The sequence below is a fragment of the Tursiops truncatus genome, chromosome 19 (genome assembly GCF_011762595.2).
Source record: "Tursiops truncatus isolate mTurTru1 chromosome 19, mTurTru1.mat.Y, whole genome shotgun sequence".
In the NCBI taxonomy this organism is placed as follows: Eukaryota; Metazoa; Chordata; class Mammalia; order Artiodactyla; family Delphinidae; genus Tursiops; species Tursiops truncatus.
The window spans coordinates 45,167,486-45,187,597 of NC_047052.1; the positions used below are offsets into that span (position 1 = coordinate 45,167,486).

The 20,112-nt window shown below is 51.5% G+C and overlaps 1 protein-coding gene across 1 annotated transcript in view; it reads left to right on the forward strand.

Moving 5' to 3' along the window:
- The window catches only part of RYR1 (ryanodine receptor 1), an 85,729-nt gene that overhangs the window by 26,795 nt on the left and 38,822 nt on the right, over positions 1–20,112 (forward strand). Inside the window, exons 25-39 of the mRNA XM_073796818.1 lie at positions 488–690; positions 2,012–2,186; positions 2,361–2,569; positions 5,441–5,835; positions 6,785–6,917; positions 7,731–7,891; positions 8,553–8,718; positions 10,770–10,856; positions 11,031–11,257; positions 12,836–13,448; positions 14,961–15,212; positions 15,556–15,756; positions 16,091–16,202; positions 17,450–17,596; positions 19,109–19,382. Coding sequence (XP_073652919.1) covers positions 488–690; positions 2,012–2,186; positions 2,361–2,569; positions 5,441–5,835; positions 6,785–6,917; positions 7,731–7,891; positions 8,553–8,718; positions 10,770–10,856; positions 11,031–11,257; positions 12,836–13,448; positions 14,961–15,212; positions 15,556–15,756; positions 16,091–16,202; positions 17,450–17,596; positions 19,109–19,382 — 3,355 coding nt within the window. The remainder of the gene's footprint in view (positions 1–487; positions 691–2,011; positions 2,187–2,360; positions 2,570–5,440; positions 5,836–6,784; positions 6,918–7,730; positions 7,892–8,552; positions 8,719–10,769; positions 10,857–11,030; positions 11,258–12,835; positions 13,449–14,960; positions 15,213–15,555; positions 15,757–16,090; positions 16,203–17,449; positions 17,597–19,108; positions 19,383–20,112) is intronic.

Genomic DNA, 20,112 nt, shown 5'->3' on the forward strand with positions numbered 1-20,112 from the left:
CAAGGACTTAAAGAGCCTCTAATCCCTACTCCTGACTTGACTCCTGACCTATCACTGAGCCCCCAATCCCAGCCTCAACCCCCAACCCTGACTGTGGTCCTCAACTTTCAATTTCTTAACCCCTGACCCCAGCCGCAATTTCTATCCCCTCTCTGACCCTGACTCTCTCTTCCTGATCTTACTCTCAACCCTTGATTCTTACCATTGACCTTAATCTTGACCCTTCACCCCAGACCATGACCGTGACTGACCCGACTTTCTTCCTCCATGCCTCTGTCACTAGTTCCTCTGTGAAGCTCTGACTGCAAAGGGATGGAGGAGAAGTCTCAGTAGGTCCCTCCTGCCTCTCTGTGACTGCTCTGAGATTCCCCAGTTCTTCCCTAACACCAAGAATTGTCCCTTTCCTCCCAGCCCCCCAAAGGCCCTTACCTTTCCTGGTCTCTGCCACCAACCCAGCCTCTCTGACTCTGCCTGGCCCCATTTGTAGGTCTGGTGGAGAGCCAGTCTCGCTGGGACCGGGTGCGCATCTTCAGGGCAGAGAAATCCTATGTGGTGCAGAGCGGCCGCTGGTACTTCGAGTTTGAGGCAGTCACCACCGGCGAGATGCGAGTGGGCTGGGCGAGGCCTGAGCTGCGGCCTGACGTGGAGCTGGGAGCTGATGAGCTGGCCTATGTCTTCAATGGGCACCGCGTGGGTAGCTCCCTGGGCTCCACCCTGCCAGACTCTGTGGTCCTTCCCACAGCTCATACACTCCAGCCCTTCCCACAGCTCACACACTCCAGCCCTGCCTCTACCTGTGCCTCACTCTGTCCGCCCATCTCTGACTCTACCTTCCCACTCATCTACCCATTCTTCCATGTATCCTTCCCTCTCTCTGCCCACGCATATGTCCATCCATCATCCATCTCTCTATCCAACCATCTGTCTGTCCATTCATCCATCCTTCTCATCTGTCCAAAGAATCATTTAGTCATCCACGTTGCCATCTATTCATGTAGTTGTTAGTTCCGCAATTCACCTGTTTCGTCAATTTGTGATTTCATTTATCCATTCATCTATCCAATAATTTAATGCATAAGTACATCATCTATTTATCCATCCACCCATCCATCTACCTATGTGTCTGTCTACACTTTCTTCCCTCCCTGCATCAACCCAGGTAGACTCTCAGCTTTCATTTCGTTCTTCCATCCAGCCATATACCCTGCTTCCTATCCATCCATCTCATTATCCATTTATCTATTCTGGGGGCATATGTGTATATTTGGGTCTGTATGGGGGACATGGACAGGTTAGTTTTTCCTTTCCGTCCCTCTACTTGCTGCTGTCCCCAACCCTCCACTAGCACTTTGGTGGTCTGTATAACCCCAGCCCCAGTCATGGAAACAATAGAGAACCCAGGCAGAAGGGATGAGATACAGAGATTAGTGGGAGGGGAAAGCATGAAAGCTTATCCTTTGAGGATCATGGATGCAAACGGGGGGTAAGATGGGGGCCACCGTGGGGGTGAGCCCTCTTCTGTCCCACATGCCCTGGACCTGACACTTGTATCTTTGCATCTCCCCTTGCTTCTGTATCTCCCCGTTCCTCTGTGTGTCTCTCCTGCACCACGTCTCCTGTTGCTTCTGTATCTCCCCGTCCCTCTGTGTGTCTCTCCTGCACCACGTCTCCCGTTGCTTCTGTATCTCCCCGACCCTCTGTGTGTCTCTCCTGCACCACATCTGCCCTTGCTTCTGTATCTCCCCGTTCATCTGTGTGTCTCTCCTGCACCACATCTCCCGTTGCTTCTGTATCTCCCCGTCCCTCTGTGTGTCTTTCCCGCACCACGTCTCCTGTTGCTTCTGTATCTCCCCATTCCTCTGTGTGTCTCTCCCGCACCACGTCTCCCGTTGCTTCTGTATCTCCCCGTCCCTCTGTGTGTCTCTCCTGCACCACGTCTCCCGTTGCTTCTGTATCTCCCCGTTCCTCTGTGTGTCTCTCTTGCACTACGTCTCCCGTTGCCCCCTCACAGGGTCAGCGCTGGCACTTGGGCAGTGAACCATTTGGGCGTCCCTGGCAGTCAGGTGATGTCGTGGGCTGCATGATCGACCTCACAGAGAACACCATTATCTTCACCCTCAACGGCGAGGTCCTCATGTCCGATTCAGGCTCTGAAACAGCCTTCCGGGATATTGAGATTGGGGATGGTGAGGGCTGGCCTTGTGGCCCCTTTCTGGTTTTCTTCCATCTCACCTGACCCTACGCTGTCCCCTCCAGCCCCCCGCTCTTCCATCCCTTCTTTCCACAGTACCTCCTTCCCCATGGCTGCCCCTGCCCTGCCCATCTATCCTCACCCCTGCCCGTCTATCCCCTCCCACTAGGCTTCCTGCCCGTCTGCAGCTTGGGACCTGGCCAGGTGGGTCACCTGAACCTGGGCCAGGATGTGAGCTCCCTGCGGTTCTTTACCATCTGTGGCCTCCAGGAAGGTTTTGAGCCATTTGCCATCAACATGCAGCGCCCGGTCACTACCTGGTTCAGCAAAAGCCTTCCCCAGTTTCAGGCCACGCCCCCTGAGCATCCCCACTATGAGGTGAGGACCGAGCCCACTCAGCACGCTCTGATCTGCTTCCAAACCTCACTCTCCCCACAGTTCTCTTCCCCAAGCTTCTCTTTGGCTTCTTTGTTAGCCCACAAACCGCGTAGAATTGGGTGTCAGGATCATGGGCTCCCAGGGCTGCCTTGTAGGGTATAACCTTGGCAAACTACACCTTCCTGGGCTCCAGGTACCGCCTACAAAATGCGGGAAGGGAGAAAAGAGAAGCTGGATTAAGTGACCCCAGTGGACATTTCCAGCCCTTATAACTATCTAATCCTACAACAAGGTTTAAAGAAATATAAATCACTGGGTACATTTCGGCACCTTCCTTACTAACTGTTATCTGTGGTGGTATTTTGGGGGTTTGTTTGTTTATTTATTTATTGCCAGCCACAAAGCACGGCAATAAGCTTGTGGGATCTTAGTTCCCCAACCAGGCATTGAACCTGGGTCCTTGGCAGTGAGAGCAAGGAGTGCTAACCACTGGACTGCCAGGGAATTCCCATGGTTTATTTATTTTTAGTAACTCTTCATTAATCTGGTATCCGAATTTTTAGACCCTAGTGCCTTTCTTTCCCAAGGTTAAACTCAGGGTCAGATTGTGACAATAAAGTGAGATAGTCTTTTTCTCAACCTGGGAAGAACTTGAATTCCACGTGGCTAAGCTTCAGCTGGTACTTTAGAATCAGACCTGGAGTTGGCCTTTTACCTGCTGTATGACCTGGGCCTGTGACTGTCTCCTCCTGAGCCTCAGTTTTCCCGTCCTAGGCATCGTTCAGATCTCCCTCTCTCTCACATTCTCTCTCTCTTTCTCTTTCCTGAATTATTTAGGGAAGTTGGAGACATCATGCCTCTTTATCCCTAAATATTTCAACGTGCATTTCTTCAGAACAGGCTGTGCTCTTACAGAGCCGCAGTTATGAAAATCAGGGAATTTTACATTGATACGTACTGTTACCTAATTTACAACCCATATTCAAATTTTGTTAATCGTGGCAATGATGTCTCTTTTTATTTTTCTGATCCAAAATCCAATCCGCAGTTACACGTTGCAGTTAGTTGTTATGTCTCTTTAGTCTTCAGTGTAGAATATTTCTGAGTGTTTGTCTGTCATGATGCTGACATTTTTGAAGAGTACAGACCAGTTATTTTGCAGAATATTCCTCATGTATTTGGCACGGATACCATAGCAAAGAGGTTGTGTTCTTCTTGATGCGGAATATCAGGGCGGCACATCATGTCATTATGTCTTATTACTGATTACATTAACTTTGACTGTTTGGTTATGGTGGAGTCCGCCAAGTTTCTCCACCATCAAGTTACTATTTTTCTCTTTATAATTAATAAATAATTTGTGGGAAGGCATTTTAAGGCTAGGTGAAAATGGAAGGGTTTTAAACAAGGGAATGTCCAGTCTAGATCTGAGTTTTGGAAAGGTCTCTATTGACAGTGGATTGGAGGAGGCGAGAGTGGGAGCACTAAGCCCAGAGAGGTGCCTGGGGTGGGCGAGGATGGTGGGGAAGACGTGAACCTCCCAATCCCTGCCACTGCCAGATGGTGTTCTCAACCCAAAGAACAGCATGCTAGACAGCAGTGAGCATGAATAAACTAACCTACCCACAACCACATGGACGAGTCTCTCAGCATGATGTTGAATGAAAGAAGCCAGACGCAAAAGAGCACATACTGTAGGATCCCATTCACAGGAAGTTCAAGAATGGGCAAAGCTAACCTGTGATGTGCTAAGTCAGAAGGGCGTTAACTGTGAACGAATAATCAGACATTAAGTTGCTTTGCATACTTACCACAGGAAGGAGATGGTCAAGGCTTGCCAAGGAGCAGAGGCAGAACAGGATTTAGAAGAGAGACGGGAGAGAGGGGAGAAAGAGACCCTGCAGACAGTCTTGGTTGCACAGTTTTGGGGTGAATACACTGGCTGGTGAGGAGCACAGAGGTCTCTCTTGGCAATTGGCCCTTGAGGAGGTCAACTTGAGGTGGGGCATCAAAGAAAGGGAACTGCTCCAGTTGTTAATGGAGTCTCCAGAAAACTTGAGAGTCTGCCTTTGGAGCGCACAGGCCGGGCACCTGTCCCTCTCTCAGCTCCTGCCCTTTATTTAGGCCAGGTCGGTGCATTTCCCTCATCAGAATCCCTCGCTATCTTTGAGAGTGTAGTGACTAAACGGGCACTGAGGGGACTCCCAGGGGGACTGGTGGTGTTCCATTTCTCCATCTGAGTGCTGGGTACATAGGCGTGGTCCCTCCAAAACCTCATTGTGCTGTGCACTTACGACGTGTGCGTTCTTCTGAGTGTTATATTCCCACAACCAACAAGTCTAACAGAAATTCCTCTGGGGAGCCTTTAAAAAAATCTGACCCTTCTGGGCTGCTCTCCCCAAGAGCCCTTGTTCTGTTCACTGATGTGTTCCCAGCACTTGGAACAGTGCCTGGCACACAGTAGGTGCTCAGTAAATATTTGTGCAGTGTTAGATGGATGGATGGGTGAATGGATGGATGGATGGATTGGTGGGTGGAAGGATGGAAGAATGAATGGGTGGATGGGTGGATGACCTGGTCTGGAGTGAGCCCTGTGCGCAGGAAGGTTTTGAAAGCTCCCCAGGTGATTCCAGTGTCTGACCAGGGCTGCCCACTGTACGAAGGTGTCCAGACAAAGGTAGACAGACGGCTGAATGCACCCCACGGCCAAGCTGTGTGTCCCATGGGAGTTCGTACGCTCGGAGGAGTGAGTCTTTGGCTAATTCTCACACGGTGCTCTAAGGCCTCGTGGTGACTCTGTGTGTAATAAGGTTTAGGGCCAATGGCCTAGCTCACCCTCCTGGCTCAGGGCTTCCTGCCTCACCCCCACAGGTGACTCGTGTGGACGGCACCGTGGACACACCCCCCTGCCTGCGCCTGACCCACCGCACATGGGGCTCCCAGAACAGTCTGGTGGAGATGCTGTTTCTCCGGCTGAGCCTTCCGGTCCAGTTCCACCAGCACTTCCGCTGCACCGCAGGGGCCACCCCTCTGGCACCCCCCGGCCTGCAGCCTCCTGCTGAGGATGAGGCCCGGGCAGCGGAGCCTGATCCCGACTATGAGAACCTGCGCCGCTCAGCTGGGCACTGGGGCGAGGCTGAGGGGGGCAAAGAAGGAACTGCCAAGGAAGGGTCACCCGGGGGCACCGCCCAGGCTGGGGTAGAGGCCCAGCCTCCCAGGGCAGAGAATGAGAAGGATGCTACCACGGAGAAGAACAAGAAGAGAGGGTGAGTCCAGGGTGGGGCAGGGTGGGGTTTGGGGGTCTGTCCTGGGACCCCCAATTAGGCAACCTCAGGAACTTGAGAAATCCCACTGTATCCCAAAGTGGGCCCATATATGCTAAGTGGGGTCAGATTACTGAGGGATCCTGTTATGTCTCGAGTGAACGTTATTATTTCCCTGGGATGCTCTAAAGGAATGTAAAATCGGGATGCCCCACTGTATCTATGGAGAGCTCCACGGTCCCTGGGGTACCAAAGCTTTTCATCCAATGGACTTCATTATCTGTGAACACTAAAGGGGACCTCAGAATCTTGGGAAAGTTGACTGTACCCCAAGGTACCCAGTGAATATCATTGGTCTTCTAAATTGGGGTCACTCCTGTGTCTCAAATGTACCCCCCCAAAAACTAACTTCAAGGGAGACCCTCAAAGGGCATTCAATTTGAAATGAAACGAAATCTGCTTTTCCCCTACTGTGGCAGTAGTTTTCAGTGGGATTTAGTTCTGTGTCTCTTGAGGGGATGTTTGGAGATGATGGGAGGTTTTTAGTTATCACAGTTTTGGGGGGAGGTACTGCTGGCTGGGGGCCCCAGGGATTCTACATGTCTTCAGTGCACAAGGCAGTGCCCGATGAAGAATTGTCCTTTCCCAAATGCCTTTAGCACCCACATGAGACATGGTGACTTCGGGGACCATTGTGTGCTCCCCAAGGGAACCTCCATGTTCCCAGAGGCACCTTTACATCTGGATAACCCGGAATCCGAAAGCACAGAGCTCCTCCACGGTGGACTGTGCTGGTGCAGTTGGGAATTTCATCCCTCTAGAGGCGAGGCCTTGGGTATTAGAAACGAGGCTTATTTAGGATGGAGGTGGAGGCACGAACGTTGCGATGGAGAGGGCTGGGGAGCTGGGCTTGAGAGTGAGTCTCGTGACAGCCTCTCCTCTCCACCACCAGGTTCTTGTTCAAGGCCAAAAAGGCCGCCATGATGACCCAGCCACCAGCCACCCCCACTCTGCCCCGACTCCCTCGCGAGGTGATGCCTGCTGACGACCGTGATGACCCTGAGATCATCCTCAATACCACCACGGTGGGAACCAGGGACCCTCAACTTCAGGCCCCCCCTCCAGATTTCCAAATTTCATGCTGTAATCCCCAGTAATTGCCCTTATCTGGGGACACCACAATATATACAGGAGACCACAAAATACAGTACACATCAATTTAACCCTTTGAACCCCTAAATCCATATAGCTAAGGGGCCTAAAAATTGCAGGGAACACAATGAAGCCATGGGGCACACTGATAGAACTCCCAGGGCCCCCCAAATCCCAGGGATAAACCAACATAGACTCGGCACCCCAATATTTGGGTTCACCCATATAAACTCAACACCCCAAACTTAGTAGCTATTCTAGTATATTCCTGGGAACCAAAATTCACAAGTATTCCAATACAGTTTGGGGATTCACCAAATCTGGAATATTTTCTGAGACAAGCAGCCTAGTGGTTAGGATCACGGGCTACCTGGGTGTCACTTCACGGCTCTATGTCTTCTCTGCTGTGGAAGCACTATGGTTTCCCCATCAGTAAAATGGAGATAAAAAGTGTATCCGCTTGGTGTAAGGATTGAAGTGAGTTCATTTGTGAGCTATTATTTATTTATAACTTTGCTGTATAACCTGGGGAGGGACCCAAATTTGGGTGTATCACGAAACAGTCCCAAAGGATTCCCGAATCTAGGAATACATCAGTAAATACAGAGACAGAGGGACACAGACCCAGGGGGTCTCAAATCCAGCAACTTCTTGTTAAACTCCCAGAGGACACTGAGAATCCAGAGAAGTCAATTCAGAGTCTCAGGGAAGCCCACTGACCACCGGTCCCCCCTTTGCCTCTGCAGTACTACTACTCCGTGAGGGTCTTCGCCGGCCAGGAGCCCAGCTGTGTGTGGGTGGGCTGGGTCACCCCGGACTACCATCAGCACGACATGAACTTCGACCTCAGCAAGGTCCGCGTGGTGACGGTGACCATGGGGGATGAGCAAGGCAACATCCACAGCAGGTGCGGGCAGGGGCGGGGGCCGTGGGAGACCGGAGGTCAGCGCCGGGCACCTCCTCCTCCTTTCCTCCTTTTTTTTTTTTTTGTGGTACGCGGGCCTCTCACTGCTGTGGCCTCTCCCGTTGCGGAGCACAGGCTCCGGACGCGCAGGCTCAGCGGCCATGGCTCACAGGCCCAGCCGCTCCGCGGCATGTGGGATCTTCCCGGACCGGGGCAGGAACCCGCGTCCCCTGCACCTGCAGGCGGACTCCCAGCCACTGCGCCACCAGGGAAGCCCCTCCTCTCTTCCTACTTGTCTTCCTCCCATGGCTCCTGCTCTGTGTTTTCCCTCCTCTTCTTCGTCCATTTCTTTTCCATTTTCTCCTCCTCTTCCATCTTGCCGTCCTCTTTCTAGTTTACCTCCTTTTTCTATCCTCTCGTCCTGCTCCCCTTCTCCTTCTCCGCGTTCTGGAACCACCCCTTCCCCCCACCAGCTTCTAAGAATTCTAGCTCCGAGGGGCTCAGGGTCTGGGGTGAGGGGTTTCAGCACTCAGGTCTGCAGGTGGCGGGCGTTTGGGGGTGGGGCTCTGAGTCATGGTATTCCGGGAGCTCAGGGAAGGGGGCGTCCAGGGTCCAGAGCGCCTCGGCTGGCGATCGGGGCACTGATCACTCCTGTGTCCTCTAGCCTCAAGTGCAGCAACTGCTACATGGTGTGGGGTGGAGACTTCGTGAGCCCCGGGCAGCAGGGCCGGATCAGCCACACAGACCTTGTCATTGGCTGCCTGGTGGACTTGGCCACTGGCCTGATGACCTTTACTGCCAACGGCAAAGAGAGCAACACCTTTTTCCAGGTAAGCCCAGCCCTCATTCAGCAACTTAGCAATAGCATCCTCGTGTCTCAGCATCCCGGGACATCCCTCCCAGACACCCTCTGAGGGCAGACCCCAGAGAGACAGGATAAAACAGCCTCAGGACAGGCCAGAGCTGGGAGGTTCCTGGGAGACCACCTAGGTGAACCATTCCTCAAACTGACATCCAGAAAGGGGGAGACAGAGCAGAGCCTTGACCTTGGAGAGAGGTCCATATCCCTCTTGGGCTGGGTGATACCAGTCGCCACCTTTTCACCAATCAGGGCACATCCTGGGATGGGCCAAAATTCTAAGGTGGGATTTTCCTTTTCATCACTTTATTATGAAAGATTTCAAGCATACAGCAAAATTGAAGGAATTGTATCATGAATGCCCATATACCTACTACCACGAATCTGCTATCCATCCATTAATCCATCTAACTTTATTTATTTTATAAAACTTTATTTTAAATGGAGAATTTTAAAAATGCGCAAAAATAGAACAGCGTAATGAACCTCCATGTCCCCATTACACAGCTCCAACTAGTACCCACTCACGGCTAACCTTGATTCATCTTCATCCACACCCACTGGAGGATTTTGAAGGAAATCCCAGATATCGTATGGTTTGTCTCAGATATATGATACAGTTTGTCTCTTTTCAGTATGTATCTCTAAAAGATAAGGATTCTTTTAAAAAACATAGCTACAATACCACTGTTGTCTTAAAAAAACCCCAAGAATTCTTAGATATCACCAAATATCCAGCCCATGGTCAAACTTCTCTGGTTGTCTCCAAAATGCCTTTTTACTGTTTGTTTGAATCAGAATCTAAATAAGGTGATATGTTTTGGTTGGTTGCTAAGTCCCTTCAGTCTCTTTTCATATGTAGCTTTCCCTTCCATTTTTTTCTTTTTTTCCCCTTTGAAATGTACTCACTGAAGAAATCAGCTGTCTGTCTGGTAGAACTTTGCTCCTCAAAGTGTGGTCCCGGGACCAGCAGGCTCTGCATCACCTGGGAGCCTGTTAGAAATGCAGAATCTCAGGCTCTTACCCAGACCTGCCCAATCAGAATCTGATTTTTTTTTTTAAGAGGGCTTGAATTTTAGCTCAGTTATTTATTTATTTATTTATTTATTTATTTATTTATGGCTGTGTTGGGTCTCCGTTTCTGTGCGAGGGCTTTCTCCAGTTGCGGCGAGCGGGGGCCACTCTTCATCGCGGTGCGCAGGCCTCTCACTGTCGCGGCCTCTCTTGCTGCGGAGCACAGGCTCCAGACGCGCAGGCTCAGCAGTTGTGGCTCACGGGCCTAGTTGCTCCGCGGCATCTGGGATCCTCCCAGACCAGGGCTCGAACCCGTGTCCCCTGCATTAGCAGGCAGATTCTCAACCACTGCGCCACCAGGGAAGCCCCAGAATCTGAGTTTTAAAATAAATCTCAGGGCATTCGTGTGCACACTACCATCTGAAGAGTGCTGGCCTAGTTTCCCACAGGCTGAATCTGGCTGGTGCACACCTGAGGTGTCATTTAAACATTTTCCTCTGTCCCCTGTATTTTCTTGTAAACTGGGAGATGGGTCCAGATTAGATTGGATTAGATTCAGGTTTGACAAGACTGCTTCACAGATAGTGGTGTTTGTTGTGCTAGAGCCTGGGTGGGTTTCTCTTCAAAGATCAGAGGGGCTGCAGGGAAAGGCAGTCAGAGGATGCTTTTTTTTTTTTTTTAGAGGATGCTTTTTGAACTTTGAAGAATAAATAAGTGCTTGGGAGAGAAACAGGAATGGCATTCGTGGGTGGGGGTGGGCACGGTGTGCGCAAAGACCCAGACGACAGGTTGCCCTGGGGGAGGTGGAGGAGGTTGGCCTCATTGGGTCAGAGGAGGTGCAGCCCGTGAGCCACTTCAGGGCTCTTGCGGAGCCTCCAGTGCCTGAGTTTGGATCTGTAGACGCCAGCAGCATCAGGCTGGGGCAACTGGCTCCCGAGTCGGGGATCCAGAGTCAGTACCACCTCCAGTTCATCTCCTTCCTCACCCTGCCCTCTTCTCCCTTTCCAGGTGGAGCCCAATACAAAGCTGTTTCCTGCTGTCTTTGTCCTGCCGACACACCAGAACGTCATCCAGTTTGAGCTGGGGAAGCAGAAGGTCAGGTTGCCGTGATGGGGCGCTAATAGGGGCAGGCTGAGGACAGAGGTGTGGGAGGTCAGGCTGGCAGAGCGGCTGAAGTGGGGGGAGAAATCCGGGAGGTCTTCCTGGAAACAGAGTGGCGGGAGGGAAAGGGTGGGGAATCCTGACACGTGCATCCCCCTGTGTCCCCAGAACATCATGCCGCTGTCGGCCGCCATGTTTCTGAGCGAGCGCAAGAACCCCACCCCACAGTGCCCGCCGCGGCTCGAGGTGCAGATGCTGATGCCCGTGTCGTGGAGCCGCATGCCCAACCACTTCCTGCAGGTGGACACGTGGCGTGCGGGCGAGCGGCTGGGCTGGGCTGTGCAGTGCCAGGAGCCGCTGACCATGATGGCGCTGCACATCCCCGAGGAGAACCGGTCAGGGACAGCCCCGGCGCCCAGGGGTGGGGCGGATACTGCAAGCGCTCTGGGGTCTGGATCCCACCCGGTGCCCCTCCCCACTACCCCGGAAGCCCCGGACCTACCTTACCATCCCCAGATAACACTCCAGGGGGCTCTAAATCCCTTTCAGCAGGCTCAGACCCACCTCAGGGGACCCAGACTCAGCCCAGGCATCCCCAGCTAACACCCCAGTGGACTCCAGACTCACCTACGGGGCTCCAAACCCATCGCAGGGAGTCCAGATCCACAGCAAGGAGACCACACAGCATCCCAGGGGCCTCAAGTGCACCTCAGAGGGTCTTGCACATTATTCAGAGAGGCCTGGAGGCGCCCCGGGTTCTCTTGGACATACCCAGGAGACTTTAGAGGTATCCCTTGGAGATATCTAACCCGCTCCAGGGGACCCAGGCACACCGGGCTAAAGAGTATTCACATGGATGACAGGAAAGCTTTTAAGGACTCTAAATGTGGCCAGGATCCCAGACTCACCCGAGGAAGATGCTTCATCTTTCCTTTATTCACTGATTCGACAGATAGCTCTGAGCTCCTCCTGTGTGACAGCAGAATTCTAGCCTGGAGACACCAAACTCTTGTGAATGGACATTCTAGTAATGCTCTTGTATAACTCAGGGGACTCAGACCGGCCCAGGAGGACTCAGACCCATCCCCAGGGGCCTCAGACACACCCATTTATTCATTTGTTCCTACAACAAATATTTATTGAGCACATACTATTTGCTAAGTCCTTTATTTATTTATTTATTTATTTTTGGCTGTGTTGGGTCTTCGTTGCTGCATGTGGGCTTTCTCTAGTTGCAGCGAGTGGGGGCTACTCTTTGTTGCAGTGCACGGGCTTCTCATTGCGGTGGCTTCTCTTGTTGCAGAGCACGGGTTCCAGGCGCACGGGCTTCAGTAGTTGCGGCACACGGGCTCAGTAGTTGTGGCTCGTGGGCTCTAGAGCACAGTCTGGGTAGTTGTGGTGCACTCACTTAGTTGCTCTGCGGCATGTGGGATCTTCCCGGACCAGGGCTCCAACCCATGTTCCCTGCACTGGCAGGTGGATTCTTAACCACTGCGCCACCAGGGAAGCCTGCTAAGTCCTTTTTAGGTGCTGGGAATATAGCAAACAAACAAACAAAAGAGGCAGAAATATCCTGCACTGGCGGAGTTTACATTCTGTTGGTGCTCAAATATAACCAGGGTACTCAGACCTGCCAGAGGGGGATTCAGACCCAACCTGGGATCCTAGATACATCTCAGGGTCACCAGATATTTCCCATGGACTCTTAGATCCCCAGAGTACCAGACCATCCCATGGAACCCAGATATATGTCAGGGAGCCCTCAGACCACTGAGTGACTTCCAGAACCATTAAAAGACTCCTAGACTCAGCTCCACAGACCTCACAGAAACTTGACCCAGCAGAACACTGGGATTCGCTGCTGGGGCCACCAACACTCCCCTGAGCACCTCTTTGCCTCTCTGCGGTCTGTGTCTCTGTCTCCCACCTCCTCTGCCTGCTGAGTCCCTGAATGTGGCCCATCTCCACTGCAGATGCATGGACATCCTGGAGCTGTCGGAGCGCTTGGACCTGCAGCGCTTCCACTCGCACACCCTCCGCCTCTACTGCGCCGTGTGCGCCCTGGGCAACAACCGCGTGGCACATGCTCTGTGCAGCCACGTGGACCAGGCACAGCTGCTGCACGCCCTGGAAGACGCGCACCTGCCCGGCCCCCTGCGTGCAGGCTACTACGACCTCCTCATCAGCATCCATCTCGAGAGTGCCTGCCGCAGCCGCCGCTCCATGCTCTCTGAGTACATTGTGCCCCTCACTCCTGAGACCCGTGCCATCACCCTCTTCCCGCCTGGAAAAAGGGCGGATAATGGTCCCCGCCGCTACAGCCTTCCTGGTGTCGGCGTCACCACCTCGCTGCGGCCTCCACACCATTTCTTAGCTCCCTGTTTTGTGGCTGCCCTGCCAGCTGCTGGGGCGGCAGAAGCTCCATCCCGTCTCAGCCCCAGCATCCCTCTGGAGGCTCTTCGGGACAAAGCACTAAGAATGCTGGGGGAGGCAGTGCGAGACGGTGGGCAGCACGCACGCGACCCTGTCGGGGGCTCCGTGGAGTTCCAGTTTGTGCCCGTGCTCAAGCTTGTGTCCACCCTGCTGGTAATGGCTTCCTCCTGCTTCCCTCTGGCCTGTTCTTTCACATTCCAAATCATCCATCCATCTGTACCTACATACCTCCATATGTTCCCCTCCCGTTTATACATCCAGCTACCCATTCATCTCTCTGTCCATATACCCTTCACCTTCCAACTTATCCTTCTGTCATCTGCTCATTCACTTTTCCTTCCATCCATTCGTCTGCCATCTATTCATCTGTTTAGTAATCACTTCCTTCTTTCCATTCATCCATCCAACCAACCGTCATTCATCCATCCTCCACCAGCCTTTCCATCCATCCACCTATTCATTCAAACATACCCCCATCTTTCCATCCAAATGTTCCTCATCTATTTATCCTTCCAGTCTCCACCCAATTATCCATCCATCCATCCATGTATCCATCTAACTTTCAATCTAGTTGTCCATTCATTCACGCATCATCACACCCACCATTTCATCTATTCATCCGTCCCCCTACCCATTTATTAATCTGTCTTTCCCTTCATGCATTCAACCATCAGCCTCCTTCCACCTGTGCATCTGTTCATCCACCCATCCACAGATTCACCCATTTCTCCATCTTCCACCTATCTGTCCATCAATCCATGCATCTCTCTATCCATATATATTAAGACCCATCCACGTACCCACAAATCCATCCAACCATCTACACCCTTTAATTCACCCATTCTCCATCCTTCTACCCCTTCTTCATTTCATGTACCCTTTCATTCACATACCCGTCTAATGACTCATCCATATATCCATCCATCCATCCAATGTTTCATACGCAAACCTATCCACCCATCCACACATCCATCCTACCCCGGTGCCTGGTTAGTTACCCATTTATCTATTTGCCCGTCCACTCATTTACTTGCTTATGCATCTGTCAAACCATCTATCCACCCACCTATCTATACATCGTTTATCCCGTCATCCATCTACCCACCATCTCTTCTTCCACCTTTACCTTCATCTCTCAGTTCATTATCCACCCATCCATCCATCTCCCCATCAAACCTCTACTATTCCATTTATTAATTCATCCACCCAGTCACCCGTTCATTCATCTCTCTCTCTTTCCCCACTATTTTTCCCTTTTATCTACCTACTCTCCTTCCATCTGATAGCATCTTCATTATGTTGACTGAGAGCTAGCATATGCTGGGAGCTATGAGGGCCTCAGGTGTAGGGTGTGTCCTGTTACAGAGTAACAAATGCTCAAGCTTGGGAAAAAGGACACTTCTTGTGAAGGGAGAGGTGCGCATGTTCGGCTATGTAGTCTGGGCCACGTACGTGGGACACAGGGTGTGGATCTGGGGGGATCTTAAGGAGGATGGGTGGCAGGGCGGGGGTGGGGTGCCATTCCTGCTTGTAAGAGGAGCCATATACAGCCAATGCAGGAATGAATCTGGCCTGTGCAGGAGAAACAGATCTGGGGAGTGAGGCTGGGTCTTGATTATGGAAGCCTTGCAGGCCACAGTGACAGACCCGGGCTTTGTCCCGTAGGTGATGGGTATCTTTGGCGATGAGGATGTGAAACAGATCTTAAAGATGATTGAGCCTGAAGTGTTCACCGAGGAAGAGGAGGACGAGGAGGACGAGGAGGACGAGGAGGAGAAGGAGGAGGACGAGGAGGAAGAGGCACAGGAGAAGGAAGATGCAGAACAAGAGGAAGAGGAGGCGGCAGAAGGGGACAAAGAAGAAGACTTGGAGGAGGGGCTGCTGCAAATGAAGCTGCCGGAGTCTGTTAAGTTACAGGTGGGCTGACTCTTCCTGTTTTCCAGCCTCCATCCCTCTGGGCTAGGACACACAGGGTCTGGTGGGGCTTGAGTGCGGACTTTGTCCCAAGGCCCTGGGGAGCTGTGGAAGGGCATAAAGCGGTGGAGTGCTGCTGGCTTTGAATGAGCTATCTGGTTTCCATGTGGGAGGTGAATTAGAGGGATGAGACCGTGCAGATGGCCGGCTTGAGGATCCAGGCAGGAGACAGTGGTGGCTCGACCAGAGCAGGGCTATGGAGTGGGGAGAGAAAGCAAGAAGAGTTTCAAGGAAGTCCTGACGGTCTCACCACCATCCCTCCTACTGCATGGCTGTCATCCCACAGATGTGTCACCTGCTGGAGTATTTCTGTGACCAAGAGCTGCAGCACCGTGTAGAGTCTCTTGCAGCCTTTGCAGAGCGCTACGTGGACAAGCTCCAGGCCAACCAGAGGGACCGCTACAGCATCCTTGTGAAAGCCTTCACCATGACTGCAGCTGAGACTGCCCGACGTACTCGCGAGTTCCGCTCCCCACCCCAGGAGCAGGTCCTCTGACCCCTGACCCCAGCTGGCCTTACTGTCTAAACCCAACCTCAACCTCTCCCCTTACTCTGATCACTGACGATACTCACTTAACCTCTAAATCTGAGCTTGACCTCTGACCCTATCCATATACTTATCTGTTACTCTTCTACCTCTCTCTGAACCAGACTTCTGAGTCACCGCAGACTGACCCTGACTCCTTTCGAACATTTAGTCGCCCAGATATTCTTCGCTAATGACCTTAGACAGGAACTCACGATAGGGTCTTTGATCCTTGACTTCAGAGTTCCTGCTCTGGGGTCTCTGACCCTCATTCTAATCTTTGACCTTCCCCTAGATCAACATGCTATTGCACTTCAAAGATGCTGACGACGAGGAAGATTGTCCTGTCCCTGAAGAGATCCGACAGGATTTGCTCGAATTTCATCAAGACCTGCTGACACACTGTGGTAAGAGAGGAGATCAGAGAATCCTCCTCCCAAACTTGCTCTTGAGACCTGTCTTGAAGTTTTCCTGATCTTAAATATCTACAGTATTCGTGCAGTACCTGTTGGTAAAATGAATGAGTGACTGAATGAATGAACATGTCAGTGAACAGGTGGATGATGAGTGGAAGGATATGTTTATGTGGGTATTTGGGTGGATGTATATGTGGACACATGGCTGTAGCTATAGCTGGATGGAAGAGTGTGTGAACTGATGGAGAGAAGGATGGCCAAATAAAGAAATGCGTGAAGAGACGGCTGACTGGTTGGATGAATGAAAAGAAGGATGGCTGGAGGGGTGGATGGCTGACCTCTATTTTTTCTCATAAGTCAGCTGATAATCTTACTAAGATTTTCTTATATGTGATGAGTCATTTTTCCCTGGCTGGCTTTCAAGATTTCTCTTTACCTTTGCCTTTAGGCAGTTTGAGTATGATCTATCTAGGCGTGGAGCTCAATGAATTTATCCTACTTGAGCTGTTTTTGGTTTTTGCCGCACCATGAGGTTTGTGGGATCTCAGTTCCCCAACAAGGGATCGAACCCAGGCCACGGCAGTGAAAGCCAGGAACCCTAACCCCTAGGCCACCTAGTTTCTTGGATGTGTAGATTAATATTTTTCATCAAATTTGGGACTTTGAGGCCATTATTTTTCCAAATATTTTTCTGCTCCTTCCTCATCTCTCCTCCTAGGACTCCCATTATGCATCTGTTGGTACACTAGATGGTGTCCCACAGGTCTCTGAGGCTCTGTTAGTTTTTCTTCAGACTGGATAACCTCCGTTGTTCTACCTTCAAGTTCATTGATTCTTTCTCCTACCAGCTCAAGTATGCTGTTGTACCCCTCTAGTGTTTCTTAAATGTCAGTTTTTGTACTTTTCAACTCTGTATGGTTATTTTGTATATTATCTACCTCTATTAATATTCTCTGTTTGATGAGTCATTGCCATCATAATTCTCTTTAATACTTTAGACTTGGTTTCCTTTAGCTCTTTGAAGATACTTGCAATAGTTGATTTAAAAGACAAATGATTCAAGGAATGAATAAATGAACAAACATGAACATATAAAGAAACAAATGGAACCCCCCGTGAATGCACACATGAATGAGAAATGAGTGAGTGAACACATGAATGAATAAAGAAGGAAATGATAGAGCAGATGAATAAGCAAACGGATGAATGACACGCTCTCTCTTCTTGACCACCTCCAGGAATTCAGCTGGCGGGGGAGGAGGAAGAACCAGAGGAAGAAGCCACCCTGGGCAGCCGCCTGATGAGCCTGTTGGAGAAGGTACGGCTGCTGAAGAAGAAGGAGGAGAAACCGGAAGAGGAGCCACCTGCTGAGGAGCACAAACCCCGTGAGGACCGGGGCCACCAGGGATGGCACAGGGGTGGGCCAAGCAGCCCTGCGCTTGGGGAGTTTCTGGGTCCAAGACAGGCCACCAGGAGTAGCCCAAGGGACGGGTGGATGGGTATTAATGAGAGAGGAGGAGTGGAGAGAGGGGTGAGAGGGGAGGCATGCTGGAGGCGTGGCGCCGAAGTTGGGGCTGCACAGTGTGTGTGTTGGAACAGTGTGGTGCATGGCGGCCAGAGCAGAGGCATACATCCAACCTTGGGATGGGGCATCTCCTGCACCACCATGGCTTCCACGTACTTGTGGCTTTTCTTTGTTTTTCCCTTATTTCTTGGTGAAATGATTCCTATGCTGAGGGCTTAGGAAAGCAGTCGTGATAAATGTTGGGCCCATGGGTCATTAGGCAAACTAGATATTAACACCATATAACAAGGAGAGAGTCCCTAACATTGGTGGAGGGTTTATTCTATAACATTCAAGAAATTTTATTGGGCCAACTCTGGGCCAGGCACTGTTGGTAGGGCCAGGGAACATAATAGGGGGAAGAGTCAAAGTCCCTGCCTTCAAGGAGTTTAGAATATTACAAAAGATACCAATATACATATACCATAATGTCAGATGGCCACACATATTAAGAAGAAAACTAAAGCTGAGTGAGAGGAGAGAGAGGGACAAAGATGGAGAGGTTGGAGTGGGGGAGTGAGGTATGCAAAGATCTGGGGAAAGATGATTGGTACAGATGGAACAGCCAGTGCAAAGGCCCTGAGGCAGGAAGATGCTTGGTGCGTTTAGAGACCAGTCTGGCTGGAGCAGAGTGAGCCGGAGGAGAGGTACAGAATATGAAGTCAGAAGTGATGGGTCCAGATCGTGTAGAGCAGATGGAAGGAAGGTAGGACATGTCACAGGTCATGAATTGACACCATCATTCAGTGCCAGTGCAGGAAGGTTTCTCCTGACCCTGAGACACAGGAGACATCTGTCTTCTCTCCCAGAAATCCTGGGAAGAAAAAGGGTTGGGAGAGAAAGAGAGACAGGGAGAGAAATGGATGCTGGATATAGAAGAGGAGAGTCCTGGGGACATCGCCAGGGAAAATAAAAAGAGTTCATTTTTGACATAATTTTCAGATGACACCAAAGTCTTCACAGTTTTTCTTTGTGTCTGTTGTCTCCCATGATGAAAAATCAGCAGTGTTTTTACAGAACAAATGGAATTACCACTTGCACTTTCAAAGGCGCTCAGAATAACGCTCTGGTACTTTGCAGTGATACAAATGCTTTTTCCCCCTAAAGCTTTTAGGGGGGCACTTACGGTCTGGGTATAGGGTGAAGAGGATAGGGAGACTCCTAGAGCCACAGAGCAAAATCTGCCAGAATCCGCCCCCTCCTGGCAGGGGGAGGGCGGGGGGTGGGTGGTTAGTAACTGAGAAGCCCTCTGGAAAGAGGGGCGCCCTCTGTACCGTTTTCGCTCAAGGCCCTGGCCAGGAAGAGTGTTCCTACCCTTGTGTCCCCTTCCCAGAGTCGCTGCAGGAGCTGGTGTCCCACACAGTGGTGCGTTGGGCCCATGAGGACTTCGTGCAGAGCCCCGAGCTGGTACGGGCCATGTTCAGCCTCCTGCACCGGCAGTACGATGGGCTCGGGGAGCTGCTGCGTGCCCTGCCCCGGGCCTATACTATCTCACCCTCCTCCGTGGAGGACACCATGAGCCTGCTTGAGTGCCTTGGCCAGATCCGGTCCCTGCTCATCGTGCAGATGGGCCTCCAGGAGGAAAACCTCATGATCCAGAGCATTGGGTGAGGCCCCGCCCCTCCCCTGACGCTGCACGTCCCCGGGGAAGGGAGGGGAGACCTTCCGGCTCAAGCTTGTCCACCGGCTCACGTCCTCTGGACGCAATAATGTGTCCTTCCCTACTTCTGCTCCATCCTCAGGGGGGTGTGCTCCGCCCAGCAGCTAGCCCATCTCCCTAGGTAATGTCCACCCCCCCCCCACCCCGTTACCTCTCCACCCACCCCTGGGTAACAGCTCCTGCTCACCTGTGACTCTTGGCTCAAGATGTACCCTCTTTGAACTTCGGTTTCTTCATCTCTAAACTGGGGAAGAGCCGCGCTTATCTTGAAGAGTTGTGGTGCGGCTTCAGTGAGCTCATGTAGCGGTAATAACAGTAATAATAATTATGATAACAATAGTCTTGAGCACTCAGTGCCAAGTGAGCCTCATTCATTCACTCAGCAAACATCTATTGAGCACCTACTGTGTGCCAGGCCCTTTCTAGGCACTTGGGGTTACAACATGCAACATGATAGAGATCTCCGCCCCAGGGGAGCCCACCTTGGACCCTCTGGTTTCCTTGTCTGTGAAAGAGGGATAATTCTAGTTCCCGCCTCCCAGAGTCGACATAAGGATTGAATGAGTTCAGATCTGTAAAGGGAGCGGTGCCGGGCACAGACTAGGAGTTCAGGAAATGTTAACTTTTACCACAGTGGTGGTGATGGCTCCTGCAAGGGTCTGGAGGCTCTCCCTGGA